This window comes from Anolis carolinensis, chromosome 2, assembly GCF_035594765.1.
Source record: "Anolis carolinensis isolate JA03-04 chromosome 2, rAnoCar3.1.pri, whole genome shotgun sequence".
NCBI classification, from domain to species: Eukaryota; Metazoa; Chordata; class Lepidosauria; order Squamata; family Dactyloidae; genus Anolis; species Anolis carolinensis.
This window is the reverse complement of record NC_085842.1, coordinates 218,598,031-218,620,345: the sequence shown is the minus strand read 5'-3', so window position 1 is coordinate 218,620,345 and position 22,315 is coordinate 218,598,031. Positions and strand designations below refer to the sequence as shown.

The following is a 22,315-nucleotide window of genomic DNA, read 5'->3' as shown; positions in this document are numbered from 1 at the left end:
ATTGAACTGGAGGTGCAAAAGAGGCAAATCTGATGAAAAATGATGGTGGTGGTGGTTCTGTTGTTATTCATATTAGAAGTGAAACTATCCATTGGTATAGGAGTGTGGACTTTCCTATGGAGCAACCAAGAGTGAATGGGCAAGGTCCTTGAAATGAAGGAGACCTTCACAATGTGGGCAGGGATGAAACCAGATATGCAAACAACATGAAGACAGAAAAACAGAGTGATGTAAAGATGAAGGGACTGCTAAAGACAAGAAGAAGGTATTTGTGTCAGATACTGGAGGGAAGGGGAGCTAGTCTAGGGTGGTGAATTGTGGTTGGAGTGACGAAAAAGACATATTGTTTTGCCACCAGAAACGATGTGCACTAATTCTCATCACAATGACCTTTCCACACCTAGCCTTAAACACTCCCAACACTTGGGCAGAACCAACTCACCTGAAGTTTTTACTATGGCCCCATCTATACTTCATATAAAACCAAGATTATCTGCTTCGAACTGGATTATATGGCAATGTAGAATCATATAATCTTGTGGATTATCTGCTTTGATAATCTGGATTATATGGCAGTGTCGATACATCCTATGAACCAAGTGCTGCTGATAATCATCATCATTATCATTTAAACAATTTTTTTTAAAAAATAAATATTTTTTCAACTTAAAAACATATAAAGTAAAACCAGTTTAAACCATCTTGAATAATATAACTATGAAACATGTGCAGCCTGGATAAAATCAGCTCGGCCTGAAGGTTTTAATTTGGCATCAAACATTATTCTAATTTTGGTGCCATTTGGGAGGAGAGAGACTAAATGAAACCTCTGGGGAGGAAAAAAAAGCAGAAGAAAGAGTTCAAGAACCATCAAGGTTACTGAGACTTCAGTGAAACATAATAGTCCATATACAAACATAATAATCCAAGCGCCAGTGCTAAACACGTCTCTCTGCTCTTGCCACTCCTGGTGGCTCCAGCAAGCAGCCCAGGTGTTTTCCTCCTAAACCAGAAGTCACTTCCAGTATCAGTATTTTTAGCAAAAAAAATAAATAGTTGAAAACGATGAGTCAGACTTCAAGCAAAAGTATGTATGTCCACCTCTTTCCACCCACACACCCCTTTTGCTGCTAAGATCTGGTGCAACCATTTGATTCTACACAGCGCATGCAAGATTTTGCTTTTGCACACTGACTTGTTGGTGATAGAATTAGTCCAGACCTAGGCTATACAGACACCATTAATTGGGTATGGAGGATGTCAAAGCCCCAAGACCTCTTATGTTCCATTCAGGGGGCATAATGAAAAAAGAGGGACGATAGCGCAAAATGTAAAACTCTTGAGAAAGTGCTAACCAGTGACTGTAAGATAAGCCGAGGTGTTGATAAGCTCCAAGCCTCGCTGCTGGAGGGAGGCTCCATCCAGAAGAAGGTACTCCTTCTCGGGATCCAGTTCTTCACCAGCCAGGGATATCTCACAGCCATCCAGATTGTGAACAATCTCATCTGACATCCGTGTATCTGCCACTGCAGAGAAGGAGTAAGAGGTAGGACAAGAGATGCAGCAATGTGTCAGTCACCTGTTCATTACATGCATATTCCAAGGTTTGGAGCAAGAGAGAGTTTCAATCAGGCAAGTAATATTATATCGTGTTGTCAAAGGCTTTCATGGATGGAATCACTGGGTTGCTGTGAGTTTTCCAGGCTGTATGGCCATATTCCAGAAGCATTCTCTCCTGATGTTTTGCCCACATCTATGGCAGGCAACCTCAGAGGTTATGGGGTCTGTTGGAAACTAGGCAAGTAGGGTTTTTATATCTGTGAAATGTCCAGGGTGTGAGAAAGAACTCCTGTCTGTTGGAGGCAAGTGTGAATGTTGCAATTGGCCACCTTGATTAGCATTGAACGGTCTTGCAGCTTCAGGGCCTGGCTGATTCCTGCCTTTGTTGGGAGGTGTTAGCTGGCCCTGATTGTTTCTAGCCTGGAATAATAATAATAATAATAATAATAATAATAATAATAATAATAACAACAACAACAACAACAACAACTTCATTTTCATATGCCGCCTCCATCTCCCTGAGGGGACTTGGAGCAGCTCACATGGGGACGAGCCCAATCAACATCATAACATCATAAAATAAAAAATTTAAAACAGATACATCATTACATAAAACAGAATAATCAAAGAGAAGTTTAAAAGAACATAAAATTATAAAAGCATAAAAACAATCTTAGTCGATTGTCAGTGAGGCTATGAAAGGTCCAATCCCCCTGTTTTCAGAATGTTGTTCTTCATTTACTGTCTTGATTTTAGAATTTTTTTTAATACTGGTAGCCAGATTTTGTTCATTTTCATGGTTTCCTCCTTTCTGTTGAAATTGTCCACATGCTTGTGGATTTCAACAGACAAGAGTTCTTTCTCCCACCCTAGACCTTCCACAGATATATAAACTCCCTTGCCTTGTTTCCAATATGCCTCACAACCCCTGAGGATGCCTGCCATAGATGTGGGCGAAACGTCAGGAGAGAATGCTTCTGGAACATGACCATACAGCTTGAAAGACTCACAGTAAATATAGTCATAAGTAGGAAAACATTGTTCACATAACCAGTTTTATGGAAGTTTATTTTTCAGTCTGTTATTACAGATTCTGGAATCAGCTAGAGGATAATCTTGAATCAGTTTCGGGAAGGACAAAACCGTGTACTGTTTCTGCTCCTTCGTTTTTGTCCCTTGGCTTTCACACGGCCAATGGCCCGCACTGAGTCAACTTACCTGTGCCATGCCAGCTCTCATCTTTCTTGGCCTCCACCTGATGTGAAATGGAGCAAGAAATCTGCAGGTCAGAGAAGAGAGGAACTCCCTCAGGGCGTTCGAAATCAGAGGCAGGGCGGGCAAAGTGGGAGCTGCCACTGAGTGAGATCTGAGGAGCGTCAGGCTGAAGGACAACCACGTAACCTTCCACATCTGGGATGGAGACACAGGACTCCTCACTGAAGCATCTAGTGGAAGAAAGAACCAGTCTGGGTTTTGTGGAAAACCAGCCGCCCATTCATAAAACAAAGAAAACTTTTCTTCAAGGCATACATCATCATCATCATCATTATTAATACTCCGCTTTTTACACAAGGAAACTCAAAGTAGGCCTGCTTATTATACGAGATCGTTGAATGTCATTTCATTTATATGCAATGAGCTATAAATACCATAGAACAGATCTGGAGGACCTAGAAAATGCCTAGAAAAGTGTTTCCACACCAACTACCATCAGAAACTCCATCAGAGTAAAGTAAAAGTAAAGGTTTCCCCTGACGTTAAGTCCAGTCATGTCTGACTCTGGGGGTTGGTGCTCATCTCCATTTCTAAGCCGAAGAGCCGGCGTTGTCCGTAGACACCTCCAAGGTCATGTGGCTGGCATGACTGCATGGAGCACTGTTACCTTCCCTCAGGAGTGGTACCTATTGATCTACTCACACTGGCATGTTTTCGAAATGCTAGGTTGGCAGAAGCTGGAGCTAACAGCAGGCACTCACTCCGTTCCTGGGATTTGAACCTGGGACCTTTCAGTCTGCAAGTTCAGCAGCTGAGTGCTTTAACACACTTTGCCACCGGGACTCCATCAGAAGTTTATAATTCATTTACCGTATGCCGGAGGTATCGAGAGAAAACATCTCTTGGTATTTTCTAGATCAGAGGTTCCCAACCTTTGTTCCTCCAGGTATTTTGAACTACAGCTTCCACATTCCTAACAATTGGTAAACTGGCTGGGAGGACCAAAGGTTGGGAACCACTGTTCTAGGTTCTCCAAAGTGATCCTATGGTATGCTTCAACCGGAAGCCCAAAACAGCATTCATTTCAAGTAAGAATAATAGGGTTTCAGATTATGTGAAAACTGTATTCTGAAATGGATCCTGTGAAGGATCCCTCACATAATATGTGGGTCTACTCTATGTGTTTAAAGAAATCTTAATATTCCACCCTTTTCCACTGCTCACAACTACCTAATAAAGATAGAAGTTACATGGTAAAAATAGAGAAATAACCATTCTTATCAATACACATAATAAAAGTGAAAATATGTATGTATGTGTGTGTCTGGGGTGTCCACTTATAAAGACAAGCTCCCGTTTCCACAAATAGCTATAGCTCCCACTACACAGGAGACAAATCAGGACTAACTGACCCCCTTCCAATGTCATTGCAGGTTATAGAGAACACCGTAAACATGTCCAAGATCCTCCAGAAACACCATACTGCCCACCACCCATGTGAAGGCTTTCATACGGGGACAATTTCCTCCTCGATTTTCTGTTTTTCCTCCACCACAGACTGTTTCTTACTCTCTTCATTGGTGTGAAATTTGCATGAAATACTGCCTCTCCCTTAACCCTTTCCTATTCTGTTCTATGGCATTCAGCAAACAGAGGGATTGATCAGCAACGGAACATAATGAGATTTGGGGAGAATTCGCCTTGATTTATAGGAGTTGTAGGTACTGGAATGTATAGTTCACCTGCAATCTAAGAGCACTCTGAACTCCACCAATGATGGACCTGGAACTAACTTGGCACACATAACCCCTATGTCCATCAAAAATACTGGAGGTCTTTGGAGGGATTTATAGTAGTTGTAGTTCACCTACATCCAGAGCGCACTATGAACCCAAACAATGATGGATCTGGACCAAACTTGGCATGCATACCCGATATGCTCAAATTTGAATACTGGTGGGGAATTGGCCTGGACATTTTGGAGTTGTAGGCACTGGGATTTATAGTTCACCTGCAATCAATGAGCACTATGAACACCACCAAAGGTGGAATTAGACCAAACTTGGCACCCCATAACCAGCAAAAAATACTGGAGGTCTTTGATTTGAGGGAGTTGTAGTTCACAGAGAGCACTGTGAACCCAAACACCAATGGATCTGGACCAAATTTGGCACACATACCTTATATGCCGAAATTTGATTACTGGAAGGGTTTGGGGGAACTGGCCTTCCTTTCTGGGAGTTGTAGTTCACTCACAACCAGGGAAACTGACCTCCACCAATGATTGACCTGGACTAAACTTGGAATCCCCATGACTAACTCAACCTGCTGGAGGGGCTTGAGGGGACTGACTCACTATAGTAGGAGTTGTAGTTTACCCTACAGCCAGAGGACATATTGAACCCCACCAATGATTCATCTAGAGCAAACCTGTCCAAAATAACAAACTTTAAGTACTGATGGAGTTTCTCGGGGTTAACCTGGCATGATGTCAGTTGTAGTTAATCTACAACCTTATGCATTTTGTACAATTACAAAATTGACCTTTTCAAATAACCCAGGCAATGCCAGGTACACAAGCCAGTTAAGAATAAAAATGAGATGTATAAAAATGAGAGCATATAGTTGAGGAAATTTTTACTATTTAGGTTGTAAATTTTTACTATTTAGGCTCGTAACATCTTAATATTTTAACATTCAAACACTATGCAATCTATACAATTTAATATTTATTCAATATATATGATCATTTCTATTGATTTCCTTTCATATTTGCAAACAGCAGTACTACCAGTATATTTTCCTATATATTGCATTTTTTCAGTTCTAAGATGCACTCCCCACCTCCATATAAACATCTCTAAAAATAGATGCATCTTATAATCATGGATGCCATATACAGTGTTCCCTCACTACTTCATGGTTCATTTTTCGAGGATTCGCTGTTTCGCGGTTTTTCAATAAACTCTAAAAGACTATTATAAATAATAAAAAATACAATTTACAGCCTAAGGAAAGGAGGGAGAAGCCAAAAGGAGAGAAAAGGAGCCCAAGCAGCAACGGGAGGAGAAGGAGGTGATTTATCAACACACAATTGGTTGATAAAGACTTAAAATAGTGTATAACTACTAAAATAATGTATAAATATTAAAATAAATATAGTGTCCATACTTCACAGATTTTCACTTATTGCAGGTGGTCCTGAAACCTAACCCCAGCGATAAGTGAGGGAACACTGTATAGATAGATCCGGTAGATAGATAGATAGATAGACAGACAGATAGAGAGATAAAAAGATAACTTTTTTCTGTTGGTGTGCACCTAACAATCAATGGTATTTTAAACCCTTCTACACTGCCATATAAAATCCAGATTGTCTGCTTTGAACTGGATTATTTGGCAGTGTGGGCTCATATAATCCAGTTCAAAGCAGATAATATGGATTTTATGTGAGAGTGTAGAAGGGGCCTTAAGACTAGAAGAAATTCAATAAATGATTTACAAACATACTTCTGTAAATCACCTTGTTCACTGGTGGAAGTGGACAAAGAAAATCCTAAGAAATACAGTAAATGATTTACAAACATACTTCTGTAAATCACCTTGTTCACTGGTGGAAGTGGACAAAGAAAATCCTAAGAAATACAGTAAATGATTTACAAACATACTTCTGTAAATCACCTTGTTCACTGGTGGAAGTGGACAAAGAAAATCCTAAGAAATACAGTAAATGATTTACAAACATACTTCTGTAAATCACCTTGTTCACTGGTGGCACTAGTAACATTAGAAAACGTTGACCATTTCCGCTACCTTGGCAGCCACCTCTCCACAAAAGTCAACATCGACACTGAAATACAATACTGCCTGAGCTCTGCGAGTGCAGCATTTTTCAGAATGAAGCAGAGAGTGTTTGATGATCTGGACATCCATAGAGATACCAAGGTGCTTGTTTATAAAGCCATTGTCCTCCCAACCCTGCTCTACGCCTGCGAAACATGGACGGTCTACAGACGTCACACTCAATTCCTGGAGCATTTCCATCAACGTTGCCTCAGAAAAATCCTGCAAATCTCTTGGGAAGACAGGCAGACAAATGTCAGCGTGCTTGAGGAAGCAAAGACCACTAGCATTGAAGCGATGCTCCTACGCCATCAACTCCGCTGGACTGGCCACGTTGTCCGAATGCCCGATCACTGTCTCCCAAAGCAGTTGCTCTACTCCGAACTCAAGAACAGGAAATGTAATGTTGGTGGGCAGGAAAAGAGATTTAAAGATGGGCTTAAAGCCAACCTTAAAAACTGTGGCATAGACACTGAGAACTGGGAAGCCCTGGCCCTTGAGCGCTCTAATTGGAGGTCAGCTGTGACCAGCAGTGCTGCGGAGTTCGAAGAGGCACAAACGGAGGGCTTAAGGGAGAAACGTGCCAAGAGGAAGGAGCATCAAGCCAACCCTGACCAGGACCACCTTCCACCTGGAAACCGATGTCCTCACTGCGGGAGAACATGCGGGTCAAGAATAGGTCTCTTCAGCCATCTACGGACACACCCCCAAGATGGAAAACAATCATCCTCGAACTACGAGGGATCGCCTAACTAACTGGTGGCACTGGATAAAGAAAATCCTAATAATTTGTATAGCCTTCAGACCCTTAAGTGAAATAACATGCAGAATTCTTACACAACTGAAGGTGTCGTTACTTACTTGACTTTAGTGGTTAGCTTGAGGGGTCGGACTCCAGGAGTAGCAAAACGCAGCGAGTTCATGTAGGCAACATGCTGGATCGCATGGTTGAAGGTTTCAACATCATCACCCTCCAAGGTAAGAAGAGACTGAGAGGGGTTAACATGAACCTGTGGCGAAGGAAGGAAAATGGCTTTGAGGTTGGCCATTTGGCAAAGATCCAGGCTAGTGGTCAAGAGACATACAGGAGGAGACAAGGAGGTTTTGCTGTAGGCAAGAGCAGGCACAGTCTGGGAAGCCAAGCCAATGTGCTAGCAAAAGGGGGGAGGTAGGGAGAGAGGAAGGAAGGAAGGACAGAGGTTCATGCCACCGGAAGAAGGCAGGGAAGGGTGTACCTTCATCCCTTTGCCGAGGCTGTCAAAGTCGCTGTAGTCCAGCCCCTCGCGACAGGCATAGAGACATTCAATCACCTCCCGGCTCTCAAGGCTGCCAGGACGTGCAGTGAAGCCAGCCAGGTAACCGTGGAAGTAGTGGTGAATCAGCAGAGGGTCTCCTAAGGAGGATACAGGAGGAGGGATGGTGTGAGAGACAGATGAAAAGAAAGAAGGGGGGACTGAACAAAGACAGCAAAATAATGAGAAATGGAAGGAGAGAACGAGAAAGTTGGAAAGGGAGGGAAAAAGTCTTGGATGCACAGCCAGCAGAAAGACAGAGCGACCAGAGCAAAGAAGGCGGAGGCCGGGAGTGTGTGTGCAGACCTTGTTCACTCTTTGCAGTTTCAGAGCAGAACAAATTCCCCAAAAGTCAGTCTGGCAGAAAGACATAGTGAAAGGCAAATGATGGGGAAATCTCAGAAGGTAACACCTTCTCTTTTCTTATTGACCTCTTTTTTAAATAGCCCAACTTTGATGCGCTCTGCCCCAGATTCGAGTCCTCTTTACAAACTACCGAGATTAAACCACCATCGTGCTCAGAAGAAGCGTCTGTCCAGGTTGTCAAGGTGCCAAGACCTTTTTCCCAGGAGTGAGGGAAAGGAAATGGTCCAGAGAGTATGGGAAATGTCATGCGTGAAGAGGCATGCTTGGTGACACCGAATGCACTGTACCTTGCCCCACATCTGTGGCATTCTCATTCACTTTTATTTTCTCTTTGCTTTTGTCTTCTGCAAAAGAAAATACATTTCAGAACATTGAACAAGATTCTCTCATTGAAAACAGCCTGGGAACCAAGGAGAAGAGAACTCCTGAGATTTTCCAGATATCGGGTTCTCTGCCTTGCATATGATTCACTAGAAGAGTAAGCAACCAAAAAGTCCCAATTCAAAGATTTATGTTGCCAATTGAAAACAAGATGATGCCTCAGATTTGAGAAAGAAGGCAAGAAAAACTTCCCAGAACTTAATTTTCAAGCTGGAAACTGAAGGCCATTTTCACTAAAGCAACCAAACAGTGACCATGCCAATCATCTTATATCCAGAGTATGGTAAGATGTTTCTGTACATCCAAGTATGTTTTTTTTTCTTTTTCGTGTCAGGAACAACTTGAGAAACTGCAAGTCGCTTCTGGTGTGAGACAATTGGCCATCTGCAAGGACATTGCCCAAGGGAACACCCAGATGTTTTGATGTTTTTACCATCCTGTGGGAGGCCTCTCTCATGTCCCTGCATGGGAAGCAGGAGCTGACAGATGGGAACTCACCCCACTCCCCGGATTTGAACCACCAACGTTTTGGTCAGCAGTCCTGCCGGCACTAGGTTTTAACCCATTGCGCCACCAGGGGGTCCATTCAAGTATGGACAACCCTTGTGAATGGAAACACACTTTTTCTGGAATTAACAGAAGCTTTGTCACATAATATCAAAGGATATTGTGTGTGAGTGTACTACTAAAGTAATTCCTCAACATTTGCAGTTTTGACTTGGGCGGATTGATTATTCACGGATTTGATTAAAATGTTCTTTCTAGCAATCTCTAAGTCTTGTTGTGTGAATATGGTCATGCTGAACAATACAGAGATTTCTAGAGAGAACATGTCTTTAGAAATCCTTAGATCCTCCACTGCAATTCTATGGTTAGCTTCCAATGGACTTCAATGATAGAGCCATGCTGGAAGATCTAAAATTTCCTAAAGTAATGTTAGTAAAGGTTTTCCCCTGACATTGTCCAGTCGTGACCGACTCTGGGGGTTGGTGCTCATCTCCATTTCTAAGCCGAAGAGCTGGCGTTGTCCGTAGACACCTCCAAGGTCATGTGGCTGGCATGACTGCATGGAGCGCCGTTACCTTCCTGCCAAAGCGGTACCTATTTATCTACTCACATTTGCATGTTTTCGAACTGCTAGGTTGGCAGGAGCTGGGGCTAACAGCGGGAACTCATTCCACTCCCGGGATTTGAACCTGGGACCTTTCAGTCTGCAAGTTCAGCAGCTCAGCGCTTTAACACACTGCGCCATCACCAGATAAAAGTAATGTTATCTCAGGTTTAAAAAATAGCGAATTCTTTATTTACAGTTTTCACTTTCACAGAGAGTCCTGTGCCCCTAATCCTAGTGAATATGGAGGACTGAGTATAAAATAATGTAACAGTTTATATATATTAATAGTTAGATAACTTATAAACTTGAGCTCTTAATGTGGCTCCCTAAAGAAATAAAAACAGCCTCTCCCTCCTCTCCTTCATTGGCATATGGAGAGGAGGGGGATCAGAAGTTCACATTCAATCATTATACCTGTTCCAAACTTGTGACTTTACTCTGACTTAGTTGGTTTTGGCTTATATAAACAAGAGTTAACACTCATTGAAAATAGTTATTAAAATGTTATGCAGCCAATAATATCAGCTGACCTCGCTGATATTATTGGCTGCATAACATTTTAATAACTATTTTCAATGAGTGTTAACTGTTGTTTATATAATTTATGTCTAATATTTGCTATGTTCGATGCAGATTAAGTGATAAGTTATGATATTATTTAATTTTGCGGGCATACTTTGGCTGTGGATATTGTTTCTTGGGGACATGGTTGTTCGTTTTATATGTTTCCTATTTATAAATTGGACCTGGCATTGACTGTTTGCCATCTTTTGTTGTGAGTCCGCCTTGAGTCCCCTCGAGGAGAGAGGGTGGAATATAAAGAAAGTTTTATTGTTGTTGTTGTTATTACAACATTTTGGATTATCCAACACATTTTTGTAGTCAATGTTTTCAATATATTATGATATTCTGGTGCTAAATTTGTAAATTCAGTAATTACTACTTGGCATTACTGCATATTGAACTACTTTTTCTGTCAAATTTGTTGTATAACATGATGTTTTGGTGCTTAATTTGTAAAATCATAACCTAATTTGATGTTTAATAGGCTTTTCCTTAATCCCTCATTATCCAACATATTCACTTATTTAACGTTCTGCCTGCCCGTTTATGTTGGATAAGTGAGACTCTACTGTATTATTATTATTATTATCATCATCAACATATGGATCTCTGGGTTAAGTATTTTTTTAACTGTTTTCTGAAAACATTGTTTTTCCTGCTCCTTTTAAGTACAGTAGAGTCTCACTTATCCAACACTCGCTTATTCAACGTTCCGGATTATCCAACGCATTTTTTGTCAATGTTTTCAATACATCGTGATATTTTGGTACTAAATTCGTAAATACAGTAATTGCTACATAGCATGACTATGTATTGAACTACTTTTTCTGTCAAACTTGTTGTATAACATGATGTTTTGGTGCTTAATTTGTAAAATCATAACCTAATTTGATGTTTAATAGGCTTTTCCTTAATCCCTCCTTATTATCCAACATATTCGCTTATCCAGTGTTCTGCCGGCCTGTTTATGTTGGATAAGTGAGACTCTACTGTATGAAGAAATCTCGCATTTCTGCCTTTTTAAATAGCCAAGGGCTTTAAACCACCAGTTCCCTTCCTCCCTTTCTGTCTGTAAGCCACGGGGAGTACTTACCAGCCCAGCAGGCTCCGATCATGAGGGAAGATTCACGCCGTGGGGAGTGGATGAGCCCATTGTCATGGATCAGTGCGGGGTCATAGGAAACACCGTCCACGTAAAGTGTAACAGTGGGGAACTCTAGGTTAAGAGCATAATGGTGCCACTCGTCATCACAGACCTGCACCCAGAGAAAAAGGAGAGACCAGTAAACTCTTATATGTTATTCACTTAACAGCTGTGGGTCCATGGACTGTAATAAATGTATGTATATAGTGTGTGTGCATGTGTGTATAAACAAACAACAAAAAAGAAACGGAGGGAGGTGGGCCAAAAAATAAAAGAATAAATCAGGCATCTCTTCTCTCACCTGCTCCAGTTTCCAGAGGAATTTGACAGGCCTAGCACTCTCCAGCAACGGCCAGTAGAGAAAAGCTATGCGGCACCCATGCACAGCCAGGGAATAATGGGAATAGCCATCTTCTGTAGATGAACAGAGAAGGGACATCTGACAATTAGCAACAGCAGTAGCAGCAGAATTCTAATTACTGTATATACTCGAGTATAAGCCTAGTTTTTCAGCCCTTTTTTAAGATTGAAAAAGCCCCCTTCGGCTTATACTCTGGTGATATACTCGGATGGCTTATATTTGGGTCAGCTTATACTCAAGAATATATGGTACATTTATTATTTTTCTCTATTATTATTGGTATTATTACATTTATTATTTTTTTCTATTATTGTTGCTACTATTACATTTATTTTACTCTATTTTTATTATTACAGTAGAGTCTCACTTATCCAAGCTAAACGGGCCAGCAGAAGCTTGGATAAGAGAATATCTTAATAAGGAGGGGTTAAGGAAAAGCCTATTAAACATCAAATTAGGTTATGATTTTATAAATTAAGCACCAAAACATCATGTTATACAACAAATTTGACAGAAAAAGTAGTTCAATACGCAGTAATGTTATGTTGTAATTACTGTATTTACGAATTTAGCACCAAAATATCATGATATATTGACAACATTGACTACAAAAATGGCTTGGATAATCCAGAAGCTTGGATAAGCGAGGCTTGGATAAGTGAGACTCTACTGTATTAATAATACATTTATTATTTCACTCTGATCTTATCATTATTATATTTATTATTTTACTCTATTTATTATTACATGTATTATTTCCCTGTATTTATTATTATTATTATTATTATTATTATTACATGTATTATTTTACTCTATTATTATTAAAAGGATACATAAGCACATTTACATTGAAGAAGATGAGAATAATGATTTGATCAGAGTTGGACAATCTTATCTTAAATTAGAGCTTTATGTAAATATTCAAAAACATTTTAACCTATCGATGCCTCAATTAATGTAATTTTATTGGTACAGTAGTCTCACTTATCCAACATTCTGGATTATCCAATGCATTTTTGTAGTCAATGTTTTCAATACATCGTGATATTTTGGTGCTAAATTCGTAAATACAGTAATTGCTACATAGCATGACTATGTACTGAACTACTTTTTCTGTCAAACTTGTTGTATAACATGATGTTTTGGTGCTTAATTTGTAAAATCATAACCTAATTTGATGTTTAATAGGCTTTTCCTTAATCCCTCCTTATTATCCAACATATTCGCTTATCCAACGTTCTGCTGGCCCGTTTATGTTGGGTAAGTGAGACTCTACTGTATCTGTCTTTATTTCTGAAATTTACCACTCTCGGCTTATACTCGAGTCAATGTTTTCCCAGTTTTCTTGTGGTAAAATTAGGTGCCTCGGCTTATATTCGGGTTGGCTTATACTCAAGTATATACGGTAATCTGCCCTAACAGATCTGAGATGATTTACATGCTCTTTTGTGTGCCAGTATTCCCTCTTTACCGGGGATAGTCTTGGCAGGGGTCGTATTTCAGAAGAGTGTGAATCACATTTTCATAGAAAAAACCAATACTATTATTGCCAAGAGCCCCATTGTTCCTCTTTATTATTATCTCTGTCATTTGAGGACAAAGGAAAAAGGCTTCCCACCTGCCATCATTCCCTGTTCAGAAACAGACAAGAAAGCAGCATGTCCAGGTGCACCTGAGATCTGGGCAGCAGGCAAGTGAGGAGAAACAAAGTAGGAAGTATGGCACACAAAGATCTATCCTAAAGCTCACTGCCATCCTCCTGCAACTGCTGCCCAAAAGAACTATCTCATTCCAACCAATGATAGGGCTAGTAGCTCTAGTTTCAGATAAAGGGAGGCATCCTCACCGCTCTGCATGGTGCTGCAGATCACTGTCTCCTCTTCCCTCTTGCTCTTGCTTGGTGCCACACCATGTTTCATCCACAGAGACAAAGTAAAATGGTCACTCAGTCCTTCGAGAGCACCAGTTCCACTGCCTATGGGCACCTGGGTGGCCTGGCTGCCATTGAACCAGTAGATGAGGCTGCTATCCTGGCTGTAATGGACTGAAAGGCGTGCCGTCCAGTTAGCCATGGGGCTAGGGACAGGCAGCAGGTCGATCTCACCCGTGGCAGCACCTGTTGAGAAAAAGAGAGGAGAATAAGAAGATCCGTTAGGTGAAAAGTGGCCATTGCTAGCAAGAAGGCCAGGTCCAACCTCGAAAATCCATTTGATGGCTCAGAAAGATTTCTTGAACAATCAAATTGGAATTGAACAAATATGAAAGCGGTGCATCCATACAGTGCTCGTATGTAGCTCCCATTCACTTCAGTGGGTCTTGCACAGGAGAAAATCTCAGTAGATTATTCTTGGTGGTCAGATCATGGGCCAACAAGTCCATATACTGTGTTGTCGAAGGCTTTCATGGCTGGGATCATAGGGTTGTTGTATGTTTTCCGGGCTGTATGGCCATGTTCCAGAAGTGTTCTCTCCTGATGTTTCACCATAGATGTGGGCGAAATGTCAGGAGAGAATACTTCTGGAACATGGCCATACAGCCCGGAAAACATACAACAACCCAGTCCATATACTTTTAAGTAAAGGTAAAGGTTTTCCTTTGACATTACATCTAGTCATGTCCAACTCTGGAGGCTGGTGCTCATCTCCATTTCTAAGTGGAAGAGCCGGTGTTGTCCGTAGACACTTCCAAGGTCATGTGGCTGGCATGACTGCATGGAGCGCCAAAGCGTTACCTATTGATCTACTCACATTTGCATGTTTTCAAACTGGCACAAGCTGGAGCTAACAAGGGGAGCTCACCCTGTCCACAGATTTGAACCACTGACCTTTTGATCAGCAAGTTCAGCAGCTCAGTGGTTTAACCCGCTGCACCACCACAGCCCCTTCTTTTATAATTTTAGCACAGCATTAAAATACACCACCGTAGTTATGCCATAGATCCCATACTTACACATACAATTGTACAACAGCCCTTGAACTCAGTAATTACACAATAACCAACCAGTTTCCAAACCACCAACTCACAAGTGAGTAAGAGGGCTGTTTGTGTGCGCTTCTGGTACAACTGTCAATACTGGGATCACAGTGATGCAATCTTAACCATTGTATAGTGCTTCAATGGGATTCTGGTCTCCATGTCAATTAACCTATCACTCAGGAAGTGGAGGTTCACATGAATTGGCCATGGATGTCTCTGTAAGGAGGTCTCCATCCACTTGTAATACCACCGTTTGCTCCTTCTCTCCTCCTCCTAGCATAACTTGAGGTTAAAATGATACATACCACAGAGTTTGCGCAGAGACTTCTCAGAATAATTGTCACGGTCACAGCCTTTGGCCACATGGTTTGTTTGAAGTTCCACGGTGGCTTGGATGTTCCAGAGGGGCTCATCACATGTCTCCAGGTGAATGCTGGGGAAAAGAGCAAGGCTGCCTGTCCCCGGGGTGTACTCAATCCTCTTATTCCAACCTGTTGGAAGTTTTTGAAACAAGAAAATGATATTAGGCCAGGGCACTGACTTGGCAAACCTTCCAGAGGTCAAATTAACTATCTTGTTGAAGGCTTTCATGGCCGGGATCACAGGGTTGTTGTATGTCTTTCGGGCTGTGTAGCCATGTTCCAGAAGTATTCTCTCCTGACGTTTCGCCCACATCTATGGCAGGCATCCTCCATACCTCACAACCTCTGAGGATGCCTGCCATAGATGTGGGCGAAACGTCAGGAGAGAATACTTCTCGAACATGGCCACACAGCCCGAAAGACATACAACAACCCTGTCAAATTAACTGTTTGCCACTGCTTCTGGCATGATTAGTTGCTGGTGGTATAATTGATTTTGTTCTTATTTCTTTACACTTATGTGTTAAGAGGTTTGTTGAGTGCTTCATATTTGTTAGCCAACATCCTTGTGGTTAGGAGATGGAGACCGAATTTTCCACAACAGTGTCCACTCTACCTCAGTAGATCTTATTATACTGTTGGTTTGAGGGGGTCAAAGGGGAGGCTATAAACCCTTTGAGGATTCCCGATTATTACTGCAGAGATCCTCCTGAATCTCTTGATTGTACATAGACACCTCCAAGGTCATGTGGCCGGCATGACTGCATAGAGCGCAGTTACCTTCCTGCCGAAGCAGTACCTATTGATCTACTCACATTATTACAGTTGTGTTGTATGTTTTTGTGTCAGTTTTGAATGTTTTGTTTAGGTTGGAAACCACCCTGAGTCCCTTTAGGGAGATAAAGAGGTAAATGGATAAAGTTTTGTTGTTGTTATTTCATGTTTTCAAACTGTTAGGTTGGCAAAAGCTGGAGCTAACAGAGGGAGCTCACCCCGCTCCCTGGATTCAAACCGCTGACCTTTTGGTCAGCAAGTTCTGCAGCTCAGCGGTTTAATCCGCTGCACCACCAGGGGCTCAGTGCTATAACTAAAGGAATGTTATCAAAAATGACATGAATAATACAAAAAAATCTCCCTTTCTTCTTCTAAGCATAAAGACTTGTTGTAGAAGGCGTATGTTCAGAGTGGAAAAGCCTGCACATTTTTTGAGAAGGCACATCAGTCATATCATAATCTTTCCTATATGGTTTTTAATACTCTGTTTTATGGCTATCACAACACACTCAGGAATGTATTAAATGCACAGGTATCTAACCTGAGCCAACCAAAGCAGAGGTGCAGAAGATGTTAAGCTCAATGCCTGGATCCAATCTATGTATCTCATCTTTTGTAGCCTGGCTGCACTTTTGGTTGTGCTTGTGGGTGAGCCTAGTAGAATCACAGTCATAGGATACTTGCCTGCACATCCAAAGTAACCCATAATAAAACAACAGTTGTTCACTGCCCACCCATCTGTATGGCAATAGTCACTCTGAAGAACAAGTGGGTTGAAAACATGAGCTTCTCCCATTGAATCACATGCAGTCTGAAGGGGGAGTGAGTAGGAGAGGAGAAATACCATATATACTCGAGTATAAGCCTACCCGAATATAAGCTGAGGCACCTAATTTTACCACCAAACAACTGGGAAAACATTGACCCCAGTATAAGCCGAGGGTGGTAAATTTCAGAAATAAAAATAGATACCAATAAAATTACATCAATTGAGACCTCAGTAGGTTAAATGTTTTTGAATATTTACATAAAGCTCAAATTTAAGATAAGACTGTCCAACTCTGATCAAATCATTATTCTCATCTTCTTCAATGTACATGTGCTTATGTATCCTTTTAATAATAATAGAGTAAAATAATATATGTAATAATAATAATAATAATAATATAGGAAAATAATACATGTAATAATAAGTGAGGAAAATAATAAATGCAATAATAATAAGATCAGAGTGAAATAATAAATGTATTAATAATAATAATAATAATAATAATAATAAAAATAGAGTAAAATAAATGTAATAGTAGCAACAATAATAGAGAAAAATAATAAATGTAATAATAATAAATGTACCAATAATAATAGAGAAAAATAATAAATGTACCATATATTCTCGAGTATAAGCTGATCCAAATATAAGCCAACCAGGACCCTCACCTGAGTATAAGCCGAGGGGGGCTTTTTCAGTCTTAAAGAAGGGCTGAAAAACTAGGCTTATACTCGAGTATATACAGTAGCTATTATTTACTTGATACATTTGTTGCATTTGTAGGCTGCCTTTCTCCTAAAGAGGGACTTTTTCCAATAGTCACAATAAAAAATAAACCAATTAAAATCACCACGTACAGTAATGGTGTAATATTAATATTGTAAACAATGATGATAATAATGATAATAGAAACACAAGGTGTTTCTATTGGGACTTCCTGCAACCTGGGGATCACAACCAGACACAATGAAGACATCTGCCCTTGCACTTTGCTGCTGAAAAGCATGCCCAGTGTGGAATATATCTCACCACGTTAAAACAGTGGATGTGGCTCTTAATGAGACATGACACATTGTCACAGGATGTCTACACCCCTCATCACTGGAGAAATTACACTGTTTAGCCAGTATTGCACCACTAACATCCGCCGGGAAGTAGCTGCCAATAATGAAAGGACCAAGGCAGTAACATCTCTGGCCCATCCCTTGTTCGGATATCAGTCAGCATGCCAATGCCTTAAATCAAGAAATAGCTTTCTAAGATCTACAGAGATACTTGCAGGAACATCTCAACAAGCAAGAGTCCAAAAGTGGCAGGCTAAAACCCAGAACCTCAAGCCATGGCTAACACTGGATGAGAGACTCCCTCCTGGGCACACAGAAGACTGGGTGGCTTGGAAGGCGCTGAACAGACTGCGCTCTGGCATCACGAGATACAGAGCCAACCTTAAGAAATGGGGCCATGAAGTGGAGTCCACGACATGAGAGTGTGGAGAAGATCCAACCACAGACCACTTATTACAATGCAGCCTGAGCCCTGCCACATGCACAATGGAGGATCTTCTTATGGCAACACCAGAGGCACTCCAAGTGGCCAGCTGCTGATCAAAGGACATTTAGTATCATGCCAAGTTTTTTTTGTGTGTTTTTAAAAACATTACAATTATATCTTTGGTTTGCTTCTAGCACGATAAATAAATGAATTGGGACTTCCTCACATGCATGGGGGGAATGTAGGGAAACGTGACAGGCAGTGTGGGGCATTGGAGAGAACTGTCTTACTCTGTTCCCTCCCATTGAGTTCCATCTTCAGCTGTCGCATATTCTTTCTCCCTTCAGGTCCATCTTTCCCCTGCATTTCTCTACTTTGTGCCATTTGGAGTCAGGTAACCCCTGACTCCTCAAAAGGCACTCTGGGCTCCTTCATGTAAGGAACTCCATGGGACTCTGTTTGAGCAGCATAGAGAAATGGGGAGAAGACACAGAGAAGACTATGTCTGATTTTTTTTTTCCATGTCAGGAGCAACTTGAGAAACTGCAAGTTGCTTCTGGTGTGAGACAGTTGACCGTCTGCAAGGATGTTACCCAGGAACGTCTGGATGTTTTTACTATCCTTGTGGGAGACTTCTCTCATGTCCCCGCATGGAGCTGGAGCTGATAGAGGGAGCTCATCCGCGCTCTCCCTGGGTTGGATTCAAACTATGTCTGATGTGGTCATAGGATATATTCAGTACTAGGCTTGTCCCACCCTTAACCCTCAAGTGTTGAAAAACTAAGATTTTTAGCAAAATTTAAAGTTAGTCACCATCACCACTATTGTGGCTACTATTTCTATAGTGCTTTCGGTGTACATGCCAAATACAGAGTAACACAAGTTCCTGATCCAAGGAGTTTTTAGTGTGAATGTTTATTATTAGAGCTGACACAATTTGTTTATTAACTCATCCTTTCTGTTAATTAGAAGGGGTAAGGAACTCCCAATGGCGCAATGGGTTAAACCCTTGTGCCGGCAGGACTGCTGACTGGTTGTGTTGCTGACCTAAAGGTTGCTGGTTTAAATCCGAGGAGAGTGCAGATGAGCTCCCTCTATCTGCTCCAGCTCCTCATGTGGGGACGTGAGAGAAGCTCTCACAAGGATGGTAAAACATCAAAAACATCCACTCGTCCCCAGGGCAACGTCCTTGCAGACGGCCAATTCTCTCATACCAGAAGCGACTTGTAGTTTCTTAAACCACTCCTGACACGAAAAAGAAAATTTAAAAGGGTATTTTTCAATTAATCAGGCAAAATTATTATTTAAAATTACAAAATATTAGGTGATGAGTATCATCTTCAAAGAAATTCCTCCTTTTCTTGGACTCAGGAGAAAATATGGTGTATAACACTATGAAATTTCTGTATACCATTGTTATATTATGTGCAACAAGAATGCAGAGATATGGATTAGGCCAAGCAATTTTTAGGTGAAAGGGCAACCGTAAGGTAAGGAAGGAGGAACGATTTTGAAAAGGCAATCAAAGAATTCAGGGAATGGTTATGGAAAGTCAATTGAGGAGGGGGAAGGAAATATACCTGTGAAAACGTCTTCCTACCTTGCCAGCTGGGTTTACAAGTGGGCTTCACCTGAATCTCCACCTCTGCATCATCAGAGGCCCGTTTCTTGCCACAGTCATAGGCTGTCACAGTAAACCTATAGAGGCGGTCACTGCTATACTGCAGTTTCTCAGTGTTCTCAATGTTTCCTGGCCAAAAAGAGTAAATTTTAGTTACAAGACTGAAGAACATCACAATAAACCAAGAGTGGCAACCTAATGCAGTATTAATTGTATATGGTGGGAGACCACATGATAAAAAGGAGAGAGAGAGGGGGGGGGGAGAGAGAAAGCAAAAAGAAACAATAAAATCTGTACACTCATTGTATGTACGTTTTTTTTCAAAAGAAGAAAGGAAATAGTGTGGGGAAATGAGTACGGAAGGAGTGAAAAACAGAGAGAGAGAGAAAGAGAAAGGCACATGCTACTAATAATTTCAGTAATAACCCAAGCAACAGAGTCAACTTGTTTCCATCCTTTGAGACACTCTGCACTTTATGTGGCAGCAGTCATGTTTTTATGTTTTTTGAAGGAAACAGCAAAGGAGCACAATAACTACTGAAGAAAGGAAATAACGTGAAGGGGGTGGTTTTCCTTGAGATTGACATACTGCAGCATAAACTTCCACAGAATCCAGTAGATCATCCATCTTTTACTGAATTGAACCCTGAAGTGTTTAAGGAAGCATTCACATGCGACAAAGTCACGAGATTTGCCACTCATCTACCGGAAAAATCAGCATGCTGGAAATAATGTTATGTGTTTACTTTAAAGTTTTAAAATTGTTTGGTTCTTGCTATGTATTTTAATTTTGTAACTTGTATTGTCTTGATGCATATGTCAACTGTTGTTTTTAGGGCTTTGTCCTCATGTAAGCCGTGCTGAGTCCCCTTGGGGAGACGGAGGCAGGATATAAGAAATGTATTATTATTATTATTATTATTATTATTATTATTATTATTATTATTATGTGAACAAATCTTATTTTTAAAAAGGTTGTGATCAGGACCAGCAGTGTGGCAGTGCACCTAGGGACTGCTTAACAAATTATAGTCCTGCCACTGTCCCACTCAGTAGAACCACTGCCAATTGCTTTCTCACTTTGTGAAAGAAAGCTATGGGGGTCTTTGGCTGTATTGAGTGAACAAACAACTTGTCAAGGAAAATTATAAATAGCCACATAGAAAGAAAAGAGTACGACAATTATGCATATTTTGTCCTACCCCATGCCTTGCAACTCCTCCAGTCCAAAAGCTGATTTGCAATTTAAACAAACAAACAAGAGACCGTATTTTCCAGTTTCCCTTCAAAATCACAGCATCCGACTCATTTCAAAATCTATATGTTCTAAAACAGTAGTCTCCCATTTGTGTGGCATGCTCTCACCGTCATTGTCAATGAGGAAGGGGACATTGGGAGTCAGGATCTCATAGTAGCAGATCTGGCTGTACTGAGGGGAGCAGTCACCGTCAATGGCCTCCACGCGCAGGATGCGGTCATAGAGCTTTCCTTCAGTCACCGCTACGTGGTAAAGCTTATCCACAAAGACTGGAGCAAACTCGTTGACATCATTCACACGTACATGAACAGTGGCCCTGAACAAAAAAAAGTCAATGAAGAACTGAACCCACAAACTCATTCTGAAGAAGAGAGATGCCACACCATGAACTTTGCTGGTTCACTACAAAAAAATGAATTTTTCCGATGGCTTTCCTTTCTAAATTACAAGAGTGAGAAGTAGTTACCTAGTGATCAGAGAAATGCCCTCTGCACTTGCTCAGAAGTATACTTCCTTGTTAATGTGCTTCATACAGTAGAGTTTCACTTATCCAACACTTGCTTATCCAACGTTCTGGATTATCCAATGCATTTTTGTAGTCAATGTTTTCAATATATCGTGATATTTTGGTGCTAAATTTGTAGAAACAGTAAGTACTACATAGCATTACTGCGTATTGAACTACTTTTTCTGTCAAATTTGTTGTATAACATGATGTTTTGGTGCTTAATTTGTAAAATCATAACCTAATTTGATGTTTAATAGGCTTTTCCTTAATCTCTCCTTATTATCCAACATATTCGCTTATCCAACGTTCTGCCGGCCCGTTTATGTTGGATAAGCAAGACTCTACTGTAGTTGGTAATGAAAGAGCCCAGGACTGAACCAAGGTTGTGTTTGGCACAAATTTAAATCCTGGCTGAGTCATGTTGCTACAAAGAAACAGAACAGAGCTTTCCAAAATGTGTGTTACAACACGTTAGTGTGTCAGTTGCAGTGTGTAGGTTCGTCAGGCAAATGTAACGGGTCTATTTGAAATAAGCAATAAATCATATTTTTTTCAAAACATCAATGAAATGTTTTTTTTTGTGAGATATGTGTCTGCATACATTTTGTAATTATAATTTATGTGTGTCTGTTTATCTCTTAGGAGAGATTGGTTTAACCTTTAGTTTGCTAGTAATACTGAATCACTGTATCACGAAATGATGCATGTCTAAAAAG

The 22,315-nt window shown here is 40.8% G+C and overlaps 1 protein-coding gene across 1 annotated transcript in view; it reads right to left on the bottom strand.

Annotated features, from left to right (window-relative positions):
- clstn3 (calsyntenin 3) overlaps nt 1-22,315 on the bottom strand; it is a 46,805-nt gene that overhangs the window by 7,376 nt on the left and 17,114 nt on the right. Inside the window, exons 4-14 of the mRNA XM_062971799.1 lie at nt 21,199-21,407; nt 19,813-19,962; nt 15,122-15,307; nt 13,687-13,956; nt 11,781-11,893; nt 11,429-11,591; nt 8,564-8,620; nt 7,854-8,011; nt 7,480-7,628; nt 2,779-3,005; nt 1,356-1,526 (exon numbers count right to left, since the gene is read on the bottom strand). Coding sequence (XP_062827869.1) covers nt 1,356-1,526; nt 2,779-3,005; nt 7,480-7,628; nt 7,854-8,011; nt 8,564-8,620; nt 11,429-11,591; nt 11,781-11,893; nt 13,687-13,956; nt 15,122-15,307; nt 19,813-19,962; nt 21,199-21,407 — 1,853 coding nt within the window. The remainder of the gene's footprint in view (nt 1-1,355; nt 1,527-2,778; nt 3,006-7,479; nt 7,629-7,853; nt 8,012-8,563; nt 8,621-11,428; nt 11,592-11,780; nt 11,894-13,686; nt 13,957-15,121; nt 15,308-19,812; nt 19,963-21,198; nt 21,408-22,315) is intronic.